We start from the raw sequence: 13,534 nt of genomic DNA, 5'->3' as shown, positions 1-13,534 counted from the left end.
CCCTCCCCAATCCAGGGGAAGGTTACTGCAAAATCCCCATTCCCACCCCACTCCAGGGGAAGGATAATGTAAAATCTCCATTCCCTCCCCAATCCAGGGGAAGGTTACTGCAAAATTCCCATTCCCACTCCACTCTAGGGGAAAGTTACTGCAAAATCCCCATTCCCACTCCACTCCAGGGGAAGGTTACTGCAAAATCCCCATTCCCACCCCATTCCAGGGAAAGGATACTGTAAAATCTCCATTCCCTCCCCAATCCAGGGGAAGGTTACTGCAAAATCCGTATTTCCTCCCGATCAGCTGGGACTAGATAATAGATGGGGGCGGGGCCAGTCATATTTTTACTACCGGTTCTCCGAACTACTCAAAATTTCCGCTACCGGTTCCCCAGAACTGGTCAGAACCTGCTGAAACCCACCTCTGACCCAACTGAATGTGTTCTTTTTATATGCTAGTGTCGATATATTAATAGAGGGATAAATCCGTTCATTTCATTAAGCATACGTACCTTCGCTGTCTACATCGTCGGTCAACGAGAAAACGCTGTCCACTAAAGGGTCAGGTAAGAACGTCCATTCTTCGAACTTCTGCATTTCATCGTTTTGGCTATTTACGTCAGATCGTCTTGACTGATCTTCGTAACTACTCGTCCTCTGGTATCGAAGGACCATTACGGCCAAGGGAGAACTTGGATCTTACGTGCAAGAAAGAAAAGTAATACTATTTCACAAATATTGGATAGACTAGATACCGGTACTGCAAGGGTGTCAATCTCAAGGCCCGTGGGCCAGTGGTAGTATTCAGCTGGTTCTATCCGGTTTGGGCAAACTGGTAGCGGCGGCTGCAGGAAGCTCCACCCACCCGCCCGGACGTCATCACGTCCCGTTTTGGATGCTCTGTGCATGTGCGAAGATGGTGCATGCGCTCGCATTCGTGAACCGGTAGCGAAGGTAAGTGAATACCACCCCTGCCACGGGGCGTATCCGGCCTGTGGGGTGCTTAGATCTGGGCCACGGGGTCGGCCTGGAAATAGCAAAGGATCGGCTCGTGGTGCCTCCCCATGCCCTGTTTTGGGCGGCAAAGTGCTGCAGGAGGCCGTCCAGGCCGAAAACAGGCCACAGGGGAGGGACTGCGCAAGGCCCCACCTGTGCCCCGTTCTGCCCGGCAAATGCTGCAGGAGGTATCCGTCCCGTCTCTCTCCCCCACTCCTCCCCCGGCCCGTGGAGAAGATCTACAGTGCTGATCCAGCCCTCGAAGGAATCCAGTTAGATACCCTTGCGATACTATGTACAATGGCTGTGTTCAGAGCCGTGAGTAATTTGAACATAGGTGTCCACGTAGTTCGATTTCCAGTTCAGAGCAACTGGAAAGCTTTGATAACCCGTTTCAAAATAATGCAGAGCTGCAAAGCGATGGAATTCAGTTTTTGTCTTAATACAGGTAGTCCTCGGCTTACGACCACAACTGAGCCCAACGTTTACGTTGTTAAGTGAGAAATTTGTTCAGTGAGCCTCGCCAAAATTTGTTAAACAGTTGTTGTTAAACAAGTAACAGGGTTGTTAAGTGAATCTGGCTTCCCCGTTTGACTTTGCTTGTCGGAAATTCGCAAAAAGGGGACCCCCCCGGGACACTGCAACCGTCATAAATGTGAATCGGTTGTCAGGCATCCGAATGCCAATCACGTGACCACGGGGGATCCTGCAACGGTCGTAAGTACGAAAAAAAACGGTCATAAGTAACTTTTTCCCGTGCTGTTGTAACTTTGAACGAACCGTTGTAAGTCGAGGACTACCTGTATGAGAGGCAGACCACAATAAAGTACGAGTTTGAACTCTACACCGGTGTGTCCGATCATTTGCACCTGATAACTACACGTATCTTATGATTAGCGTACTGGTTTGTTTCCGCGAGGATGCAAGTCTGCTTGGAAACAAGGGGATCAGCCACGAAGGTTCGATGCGCCCGATACCGAATCCTCCCAGGCAAATGCTGCGGTTGGTCACATCCAGGCAAAGTTTTTTCAGAAGCAGACTGATGATCTCGCTGTCCCCTTTCTTGATGCTGACGGCTAAAGCGCTCCGAACGTCTTGTTCCCGGGCGCCACTGTTGAGCAGGAGGTCCACCACTTTGGGGTTGCTTCCTTTCTTACAAACCTAGGAGGAGGGGAAGGGGGAGGAGAAGGAGGAGGAGGGGGAAGGGAAAATGGAGGGGGGAAGGAGAAGGAGGAGAGAAGGAGGAGAAAGGGAAGGGGAAGGGGAGGAAGAGGGAGAAGTAGGAGGATGGGAACAGGAAGGGGAAAGAGAGGAGGGGAAGGAGGAGGAGGAGGAGGAGGAGGGGAAGGGGAAGAAGGGAAGGGGAGGAAGAGGGAGAAGTAGGAGGATGGGAACAGGAAGGGGAAAGAGAGGAGGGGAAGGAGAAGGAGGAGGAGGAGGAGGGGAAGGAAAAATGGAAGAGGGAAGGAGAAGGAGAAGAGAAGGAGGAGAAAGGGAAGGGGAAGGACGAGGGAGAAGGAGGATGGGAACAGGAAGGGGAAAGAGAGGAGGGGAAGGGGAAGGAGAAGGAGGAGGAGGGGAAGGGGAAGAAGGGAAGGGGAGGAAGAGGGAGAAATAGGAGGATGGAAACAGGAAGTGGAGAGAGAGGAGGGGAAGGGGAAGGAGAAGGAGGAGGAGGGGAAGGGGAGGAAGAGGGAGGAGGAGGGGAAGGGGAAGGGGAAAGAGAGGAGGGGAAGGGAAAATGGAGGAGGGAAGGAGAAGGAGAAGAGAAGGAGGAGAAAAGGAAGGGGAAGGGGAGGAAGAGGGAGGAGGATGGGAAGGGGAAAGAAAGGAGGGGAAGGGGAAGGAGGAGGAGGAGGGGAAGGGAAAATGGAGGAGGGAAGGAAAAGGAGAAGAGAAGGAGGAGAAGAAGGGGAAGGGGAAGGGGAAGGAAGAGAGAGGAGGAGGAGGATGGGAACAGGAAGGGGAAAGAGAGGAGGGGAAGGAGGAGGAGGAAGGGAAGGGAAGGGAAAATGGAGGAGGGAAGGAGAAGGAGAAGAGAAGGAGGAGAAGAGGAAGAGGGGAAGAAGGGGGAGAGGGAGAAGGAGGAGGAGGGGAAGGGGAAAGAGAGGAGGAGAAGGGGAGGAGGAGAAGAGTTTTAGAAAGTCGCTGAGGCCACTTGGAGATCCATTCCTACTCCCACACCATTCGAAGGGTGTTCACCCCAAAATGCATAGCTAAAAGTCTATGGAGATGCTCAGTCATCGAGGCCACAGTTGTCCCAAAGGTGCTTTTTTAAGTCTGTGACGAAACAGATAAAACCTCCAAGTGGCCTCAACGACTCTTTAAAAAGGATGCAAATGACCAGCTGTCTGCAAGGAATATAAATCCTCCCGTTCCCCACCATCCGATCAGAGCCGAAGAAGCTTCTTGGATGAGAAGCGAAACGTCTTCAAAGCAAAACCAGAAAAAAAACCAGTTGCCATGCCACCTTGCCAAATACATTGGATTAAAGTCGTTCATGCCATTTTAAGGAGAGGAACAAAGGCGTTTCGAACCGAGGCGTTAAAAACCAGGCAATTTTAGACTTGAGCCTGTCTGCCCGCGGTTTTTAACTTACGTACTTCGTAAATTAAGGGTTTTTCCTTCGAGCTTCTATTTACGTCGGCGCCCAGGAGCAGCAAACACTCGGCCATAACGCTGTTGCATTCCTCACAGGCCTTCTCCAGCATCAGGTTTTTCAAATCGTCATGTTCAGTTATTTTCGCAAAGCATTTACAGCAAAGGCTTTGAAACTAGAAAGGGGACCGAAAGAGGATTGAAATTTGGGTGCAGGTGGGCCACTTTGATTAAAGAAAAGAACATAAGTACTTTTGTTTCCACACGGAAACCGCATGTTGTGGCCCGCCAGCAGCCAGCAGAGCTGGCAGCAGATTCAGACAGTGAGGAGGTTGGGGAGGAACATGGGCCAGGTCTGGAGTCTGGGGAAGGCTCTGATTGTTGTGGCTCCGTTACCTGAGCCTGTGTCATCGGCAGGAGAGGACTCCGAGAGTGAAGGAGAGGAGTTGGCAAGGCCTCCCTCTCCAGGACCCTCCTCTCTGGCAATGCCTTCGGTGTCCGCCGAAGGGCAAGAGATAGGGCCGGAGCCAAGCACGTCCACGCAGCCACAGGTGGACAGTGATGAGGGTAATGAGTCTTGGCTGGATCCACGCCAGCGTCGCAGAGATAAGCGCGCGCAACAGAAGAAAAGGCGTGCCCGAGATTAGGCTGAGTCACTGGACCACACCCCACAGGGTATAAAAGGGAGTGTGGTGGCCAGTCAAGCCTTGTGACAAACAAAGCTGAAAGTTTCCACGCCATTCTGCATTGCCGGACTTTTGCTATAGACTTTGCTGGATTATATTTGGATTTAAGTTACTCTGTAATTATTGAACATTTTACTTTGATGTACCAGAAGCGGAGAGAAGTTATCTCTTCGTGAGTAATAAACTCTTGGCAGGCAGCCACTAGATTGCTGCCAAGTTCCGTTATCATAAGGAAAAGGATTTTGTCGGCTGGTTTGGTTTTTAACTCTTGGACGTCTGTTGGTGTGTGTGTGGGTGGGACGGGGACAGAACACTGATGAGGGCTTTGTGTCGGAGGCAGAGAGGGGGCCAGGGCCGTCTGACAGTTATCAGCTGCCTTCGGAGCCAGACATCAGTGAGGCAGACAAACAGCTGGAGCCTGTTCCCAGTATGCGCATGCACAGAGTTGCCAAACGAAGGGAACAGCTAAAGAACAAGGGTCAATTTGGGAGTAAGGCCACAGGTGGACGATGAACGGCCCCCTCCCAGAGGGAATAAAAGAGGACCGAAAGGGGAGTGGAGTTTGCAGGAGACAATTAGTTCACTTAATTGGTTTGTGACTCTCCGAGACCCCTTGCCAAGTTTTGACGATATCGGCCTGGCAGCTCTCCAAACCAGATAAGGCCTGTGTCTGTAAATTCTCCCTTGAAAGACTCTGCTGAGTGTGAATGAGAGGAATTCACAGTAACTTAATAAAAAGGGATTTTTGTCGGGAGAAGGAGTCTGCTTCGTGGTTTGGGAACGCCTAGGTCAGAACACGGCTTCTGAACTTCATGCTTGATGCGGAGAAGAACGAAACGTTGACTTTGGGATTTACCAATTGGATCGACAGATCTTTATACGGAGGGGTGCGGTGGCCTAGAGGTGGAGCTTTCGCCTCACAATCAGGAGGCTGTGAGTTCGATCCTAGGTAGAGGCAGATATTTCTCTCTCTCTCTGGGCACCATGAGAATATATCTGCTGAATATAACTCCGCATTGGCAACAGGAAGGGTATCCGGCCATTAAAACACTCAGCTCCATGCATTTGCCCAGACTCCATCCCTCAGGGGATTATGGGATTGTTAAACGATGATGATGATGATGATGATTGATAGATCGTTATAGAAATGGCTTGTTTATATTGTCAGGAAAAAGCAAAAAGTTGTGATTGGAGGTTAATGCCTTATTTTACTGTAACAGAGAGAGTCGGAAGTCAATGTTTCTTTCTCTTTTTTTTTTTTCTTATCTTTCCTCACTTCTCCTTCCCCTTTCCTTCCCCACTGCTTTCCTATTTACTTTGTATTTTGTATTACTGTATAACTCAATAAAAATGTTAACATTAAAAAATAAAAGAAACTTGGGTGCCTGTTGAGGTTTAACTTATGTTAACGTATTTCATAAATTAAAGATTTTTCTTCCTAGAAGTGTTAAAAGAAATGAGTTGAAGGGCTGAGACCCATTTAAAAGGAGTAAAGGAGGATCCGGGGAGGCCTCGACTTACGACCAAAATTGAGCCCAATATTTCTACAGCTGAGCGAGACGGTTGTCGTGTGAATTTTGTCCCATTTTACGACCTTCCTTGCCACGGTTGTTAAGTGAATCACCCCAGTTGTTAAATTAGTAACGTGGCTGTTAAGTGAATCTGGATTCCCCATTGACGGTGCTTGTCAGAAGGTCGCAAAAGCGGATTGGATGGCCGCAGGACACTGCAGCCGTCATAAATATGAATCGGTAGCCAAGCATCCAAATTTTGATCACATGACCATGAGGGAAAATGCTGCAATGGTCATCAGGAGTCTGGATAGCTCAGCAGACTAATGCATTGTAATTTAACTCCAGCTGTCTGCAATTAGTAAGTTCGAATCTTGCCAGGCTCAAGGTCGACTCAGCCTTCCATCCTTTCTAAGGTAGGTAAATTGAGAACCCAGTTTGTGGGGGCAATAAGCTGACTTTGTATAAAATATTCAAAAGGATGAAGGCTATTGCTTAACGCATTGTAAGCGGCCCTGAGTCTCCAGAGATATAAATCAAATTAAAAAAAAAAAAAAATCAAGGTGGGAAAATATTCAGAAGTCGCTTTTTTTCAGTCACGGTCACTAAATGAACCATTGTAACATGAATACGGCAAAATGATGAATTACCTGCTGATCTCTTTGTTCATTAAAACACATGGAGAGCTGGTAGAAGAGGCAGGTCTCGAACGATTCCTGTATGAGCAGCTTTGCAAACCAAGGGGATGAGTCGAGTATGGTTGAAATCATTTGAAATCCCTGTAATGAAATTATAGAATGAATGAAAATGTATCATCGGCTCAAAGACGTCCAGAATGGAGAGCTGGTTTCAATATGGGCACATTCTATCCGAGACTTAAATTGAGGATTACCTGTGCGTTTATTAGAATAGAAATAATAGAAATGGAAATACCTGCCTTTTCCCAAAAATAAGACCCTGTCTTATATTTTTCTGAACCCCGAAATAAGTGCTTGGCCTTATTTTCGGGGAGGTCTTATTATTTTGGGGCGCGTGGAGCAAGACGGGGCTCCTCTTGCCGTCTTACCTGATTTCCAGCTCTGTCTCCCTAACCAGAGGAAATGGCGCGGACCGGCTGTGCATGCGATTAAATATTTTTGGGGAGGGCTTATTTCTGGGGACGGCTTATTTTCAGGGAGGGGCTTATTTTAGCGCATGCACTCAAAAGCCTGATTGGGCTTATTATCAGGGGATGTCTTATTTTCGGGGAAACAGTAGAAACAGAAACAGGAACAGAACAGAACAGAAAAAATGGAGTGGAGTGGAGTGGAGTGAATGGATGGAACGGAACAGAACGGAACGGAACAGAACAGAACAGAATAGAAAAAATGGAGTGAAGTGGAGTGGAGTGGAGTGGAGTGGAGTGGAGTGGAGTGGAGTGGAGTGGAGTGGAGTGGAATGAATGGATGGAACGGAACAGAACGGAACGGAACGGAACGGAACGGAACAGAACAGAACAGAACAGAACAGAACAGAATAGAAAAAATGGAGTGGAGTGGAGTGGAGTGGAGTGGAGTGGAGTGGAGTGGAGTGGATAGGATAGGATAGGATAGGACAGGACAGGACAGGACAAGACAGGACAGGACAGGACAGGACAGGACAGAAAAGAACAGTTGAAAGGAACTTCAGTGTCGGAGCATTCACAACTTCTGGAGGCAAGTTGTTCCACTGGTTAATTGTTCTCACTGTCAGGAAATTTCTCCTTAGTTCTAAGTTGCTTCTCCCCTTGATTAGTTTCCACCCGTTGCTTCTTGTGCTACCCTGAGATGCTTTGGAGAATAGCTTGACTCCCTCTTCTTTGGGGCAGCCCCTGAGATATTGGAACATTGCTATCATGTCTCCCCTAGTCCTTCTTTTCATCAAACTAGACCTATCCAATTCCTGAAACCGTTCTTCATATGTTTTAGCCTCCAGTCCCCTAATCCTCTTTCTTGCTTTTGGTACAACAAAAAGGAGAAAAAAATATATCAAATATCTGAATTTAAGTTTCCCCCAAGAATCCTCCTGCCCAAGTAAGTGTTGCATTTGTGTTATACCTGAGCCTGAATTTCGACAACATCCTTAAAGCGTCGTAACGTCGAAACCAAAGGGGATACCAAGGCATAGAAAGTGGCTGTACATAAGATCTTTTCTGATATCAAGGATCCCAGAAAGTTTAAACCTAAGCGTTGTATTTCTAGAAAGAAAAGAAAGTTGGGAATGTTACAATGGAAATATTTATCAAGCACACAATTGCAACAGCAGTACAGGTAGTCCTCGACTTACGACCACAATAGAGCCCAAAATTTCTGTTGTTAAGCGAGGCATTTGTTAAGTGAGTTTTGCCCCATTTTACGACCTCGGTGGCGATAATTGTTAAGTGAATCCCTGCAGTTGATAAGTTAGCAACCCGGTTGTTAAGTGAATCTGGCTACCCCGTTGACTTGGCTTATCAGAAGGTCACAAAACGGGATGTCCCATGACCTTGGGGACACAACGACGGTCGTAAGTACGAACCGCTTGCCAAGCATCTCAATTTTGCTCACGGGGTCATGGGGCTGCGACAAAGGTTGCAAGTGTGAAAAATGGTCATAAGTCATTTTGAACAGTCACTAAATGAACTGTTGTAAGTCGAGGACTACCTGTAGCAATAGCACTTAAGGGTTATATACCGCTTCACAGTGCGTTACAGCCTCTCTCTAAGCCGTTTACAGAGTCAGCCTATTGCCCCCAACCAGATTCACTTAACAACTGGGTTACAAATTCAAGAACTACTTTGTTGTAGCCTATCGGCCGCCGGCCCCCCCAGCAGCTGAATCAGAGGAGGAGGAGGCATGGGAGTCAGGGACAGTAGCAATGCAATTGGAGAGCTCTGAGGGGGAAGAGGGAATGCAGTTGGCAGAGAGAGAGAGACAGAGGTGGAGCCTGAGCCATCCGTCAGCCCTCAGACGGAGAGTCAACAGCCCCCAGGTCTGGAGGTGGCTGATGAGGAAGAGGAGGAACAGCTGGGTCCAGTGCCTGTGGATGCGCAGAACGCAGAGGAGAGGAGAGCAGTGGAAATCTATGGACCAGTCCTTGGGACAGAAAAGTCACCACTGCTAGCGAAGCCCCATCCTACTCTGAGGATAAAGGGCAGGGAGCGGAGATGAATAGTGTTGTAACCCAGGCCCACGTAGTTGATATTAAATGCAAAACAGTTCCCAAAAAACAAATAGATTTTATTAAAGCAGCTGAGAATTAACTCATTCTCAGCATATTCTAAATTAAATGAAAGCAAAGTCCTCAAAACACCAGTATTTAGTTTATCTCTGACCTTGGGATAATTAGGCAAACTGCCAAAGTCTTTTCTTGGCAACAGTTCAGGAACAGAAGAAATAACAACAGCCAAACAAGAAGCAATTCTCTCAACGGTTGTTTTCCGGCAAAGAGGCCAAGAGCCTCTTTTAAGCCTTATGGGAGGGGCCAATCATCTCTTGGCCTTACTCCCGAGTCGTCCTCTCTGCTTTATCTGCTCCTGCCTTCTGGCACTCTTCTCATATGTGCACTAGGAACAGGCTCCTCCTGTTCCTCTGCCTCTCTGCTGTCAGCCTCTAGAGGCTCCGAAGTCCACACATCACTCCCCGATGGCCCTGGCCCCATCTCTGCCTCCGACGCAGAGCCCTCATCCGGGCCTTCCCCGGACTCCAGGACTGGCCCATTGTCCTCCCCAGCCTCCTCATTGTCTGACTCCGCTGCCAGCTCCGCAGGCTGCTGGCGGACTACAACAAATAGATGTGGCAGACAACTATTTGTCTCCGTGCCGGAAAAGACTTGTTAGCCTGTGTTGAGAGAGAAACTTTTTGCCGGGGCTGCTGGCGCTCCTAATAAAGGAATCATTGATTTAACCCTATTATTCTATGTTCTAATTTGGCTGGGAGTAACGAACAACGGGTCATGCGTACAAATCTGAAAATACAGGTGACTAAACATTGCATGCAAACTTTCTAGATCAACCTTCTAAAATACAGCTACCCATCCTAGGCGTCTCAAAGCAATGACAGAAAATGTTGGGAATTGGCTCATACATCTGCACATTTCTCCAGGTTGACAAAACGTTTCGATTTGATGACCGGACATTCTCAGATTCAAAATAAATGGTTTACACTGCTTGCCTTGATCATCCGGATACATCTGTAGTGTGTGGAGCAGAGTATCTGCCATTCCGAGATTGGATAACATTTGTAATAAAGTTGGACGTTCTTTTATAGTGGAAAGTATTTGAAGTCCACACCTCTGAATGCCTGGATTTCCAATAAACTAGAAGCAAAAAAAAAAAAAAAAACCCCAAAATCAGATGGTTATATTTATTTACATAAATCTTCCAATTTATCGAGCCTTGATGCAAATGCAGGCAATCCTTGACTTACGACAATTCATTTAGTGACCGTTCAAAGTTGCAACGGCACTGAAAAAAGTGACCCGTGACTGTTTTTCCACACTTATAAGTGAACAAAACTCCGTACTGGCAACAGGAAAGGCATCCGGCCAGTAAACACTCAGCTCCATTCAGTTGCCCAGACTCCACCCCACAAGGGGATTATGGGGTCGTTAAAAGAAGATAAATTTGCATCCTTTCAAACTTGTTAGGTGGGCAGGAGCTGAGCCAAGGAACAGGAGGTTCGAGACCCCACACAGAGCTCGGGTCTCGAACCTGGGCTGCCAGCTTTCCACCTAAAAAGGAGATGATTTCATAGACTGATTACTTCAATGAAGACAATGCAACTCAGATCTTATTTAGCTGTTATAACCAGCTTGTAGTATTGAAAAAAGTTACCTATTAAATACATGGTATTTAATAAGGCAGACTTAACTGTTAGGTCCGGACATGAAAAGAGAGGCAGGGCGATCGTAGTGAAGTAAACAACCGTTTATTGCAGGCAACAGGGAACAACAACAAACTAACTACGAACTGAGAACTGCCCGATGCTGCAGCTCCTTTTACAGGGAGCTGTCCAGCCTGTCAGCCACTGATGCTTGTTCATTTTCCCGCCGGCGGGAAAATGAACCAACGAGCAAAGGCTGATGTAAGACTCACTCCTACTTGCATATTCAACAGTAACAAAAATTAACTGTACCGTGTTCAGAGCACCAATGACAAGTGAATGACCTCCTTCTAACAAAAACTGACTTTTCATAAGTGTTAACATGGCTTCCTGGTTAGTGTCTTCTGAACTATCGTGGTGCTGATTTTGTAGCACTCCTGCAACACAGGGAAACAATTGGTAAAAGCGGTTTACTGTAACTGAAATGCATAAAAGATACGCGCATACCCACACTCACACACAAAGAAAAAGACTTAGCGTTTCAAAGTTCAAAATCTTATGCAATATGAACAGAGGTGGTATGCAGCCGGTTCGGACCGATTCTACCGAACCGGTTGTAATGATTCTGTGCAGTTCTGAGAACCCGCAAATCGTACCACTGGCTGGCCCCACCCACCTGGCCCCACCCCGCCCTATATATCTTGCCTTTCCCACATGGCCCAGCTAATCTCTGTGTCTTGTCTCAGCGTCTCACCCGCTCTGCTCACCAAAGGTAAGGGCCCGGGGACATGCCATTCCCCCGCTCCGGCCTTGCCCCAGGCATCCGCCCACATGCCGCCATCCCCCTCTGGCCTCAAACTACGACACCGCTGGGCCGAAGGGCCGTGAAGGGTGGCGGCGTGGGTGCAGGAGGGCCTAAGCGGTTTGGGAATGGACCGGAAGGTTCTTTCAACATAGCCGCTGCTTCTCTGTGCCACAGCGCTGTCCGGATGGGACTTGGAGGAAAGGGGCGGCTCACAGCCGCTAAATTGCACAAGACGCTCTCCCAGCAGTGCTGAGAGAAGCAGCCGCTGCCCCAGACAGCAGAGATGGAGGGGAGCAGGCCTCAAAAGGCTGCTTAGTTGAGCCTCGCTGCATGGCAGAAGCGTGCACGTGTGCATGCGTGGAAGCCGTGCACACACGCATGTGTGGAAGCCGTGCACACACGCATGTGCAGAAGCCGTGCACACACCCATGCGCGGAAGTCGCACACACTCACATTTTTGACGAACCGGTGGTGAAATTATTTAAAACCCACCACTGAATATGAACACAATGAACTCTTTGGAGCGAATTCTTAATTATTTAATGCTCTTAAAACAGATTTCTAACCAAGGTTTTGTGTTGGAGGCATCTCAAAGGAAGAGACCAGGCAAACATTTTGTGCTTATAAATAGTTTTATGAAATAAGTATAGAAAAAAAAAAACACAAAACAAAATTGAAGCATTACATTTCAATCGTAAAGTTTTAAAAGAAAACTATCCAGTGATTCAGGAAGGAGAAGAATTAGGGTAAAAGCACGGACTAAAACAGAAAGAAGGAATAGATACATTTATTTTAAGATACTACCTAAACAAGGCTCTTTATTCGTGGTACCTAGTTTGGATTAGTTTACGCTACTACAGGTATGTTCTGTAAGGTGTCTTACCTGGAACCAGGCAACGTAAAATGACTTTAAGTGCTTCTAACTGCACCGACGGCAAGCTTTTGTGCTTCCTCATAGTCTTTATACATCCAGATGCAGCAGCAATCATGATATCCAACTGTAAGAACCTGGAAAATAAACGATGGAAAGGCTAAAATATCAACTACTTTGTAACCTATTTGTTTATAACCCTGTTTTCCCGAAAATAAGACCCAACCGGAAAATAAGTCCTAGCATGGTTTTTCAGGATGCTCATAATATAAGCCCTACCCCCAAAATAAACCCCAGTTAAGACTGTCAGCCAGATGGATGCATTTAGTACCGTATTTTCCCCCAAATATAAGACCTAACCAGAAAATAAGCCCTAATGCTTCTTTTGGAGCAAAAATTAATATAAGACCCGGTTTTACTTTTGGGGAAATCCGGTAGAATCATAGGCCGGAAGAGACCTTGTTGAGAAATTTGCAGAGCAACCCTTGAGTAGTAACGGTATGCACATGAAAAGCAATTGAGAATATTTAGGAAATAACACAGCCAACACACAGATACACTGAGTTGTGTTTACTTTCAATAAATAGTAATAAGGCACAGTCCAATAAACAGTCCAGGTCATTCACATATAAAGCAGTAGATATCAAACAATAGTCCTGGGATAATCCAATAACAAAGTCTTCTTACCAGTCGTTGTAGTCATACACGATAAACAGTTGCCAACAGTATCAAACACAGCAAAGAGCATCAAAGAGAAACAAACCATGTTTCTAGCTCCCTTTTAAGAACATTGGCTACAGAGCTAACCAATCAGGACACAGTTTGATGCAATACAGCAGTCTTAAAGCTATATTGATAGTTTATATATTGCCAACCCAACGTTAGGTAAAATCATTTCCTAACAGACCTCAGAGGTCTTCTAGTCTAACCCCCACTTCTCAGGACAGGAGACCTTATTCCAACCTGGTCAAACGGTTGTCCACTCTGTTTTTGAAAACCTCTAGCGATGGAGCACCCACAGCATCTGGAGGCACACTGATTGATTGGGCCCCAGTGTTGATTAATTGTTCTGACTGTCAGAAAATTTCCCCTTATTTCTTAGGCTGGATCTCTCTTTGACAAGCTTCCATGTGTTACTTCTTGTCCCTCTCTTCTCTGTGACAGCTCTTCAGGTATTGGAAGACAGCTATCGTATCACTCCAAATTCTCCTCCTTGTTAGACTAGACATAACCTATCTCCCTCAACCGTTC

The 13,534-nt window shown here is 47.0% G+C and overlaps 1 protein-coding gene across 1 annotated transcript in view; it reads right to left on the bottom strand.

Moving 5' to 3' along the window:
• The window catches only part of LRRK2 (leucine rich repeat kinase 2), an 88,311-nt gene that overhangs the window by 54,876 nt on the left and 19,901 nt on the right, over nucleotides 1-13,534 (bottom strand). Inside the window, exons 10-17 of the mRNA XM_070947455.1 lie at nucleotides 12,296-12,420; nucleotides 10,920-11,044; nucleotides 9,957-10,101; nucleotides 7,863-8,002; nucleotides 6,438-6,566; nucleotides 3,596-3,766; nucleotides 1,895-2,153; nucleotides 509-694 (exon numbers count right to left, since the gene is read on the bottom strand). Of these exons, the coding sequence (XP_070803556.1) occupies nucleotides 509-694; nucleotides 1,895-2,153; nucleotides 3,596-3,766; nucleotides 6,438-6,566; nucleotides 7,863-8,002; nucleotides 9,957-10,101; nucleotides 10,920-11,044; nucleotides 12,296-12,420 (1,280 nt within the window). The remainder of the gene's footprint in view (nucleotides 1-508; nucleotides 695-1,894; nucleotides 2,154-3,595; nucleotides 3,767-6,437; nucleotides 6,567-7,862; nucleotides 8,003-9,956; nucleotides 10,102-10,919; nucleotides 11,045-12,295; nucleotides 12,421-13,534) is intronic.

This window comes from Pituophis catenifer, unplaced genomic scaffold, assembly GCF_029215685.1.
Source record: "Pituophis catenifer annectens isolate HBS135680 unplaced genomic scaffold, rPitCat1.0.hap2 SCAF_7, whole genome shotgun sequence".
Classification (NCBI taxonomy): domain Eukaryota; kingdom Metazoa; phylum Chordata; class Lepidosauria; order Squamata; family Colubridae; genus Pituophis; species Pituophis catenifer.
Note: the sequence above shows the minus strand (reverse complement) of the source record. Positions and strands in the feature narration are given on the sequence as shown.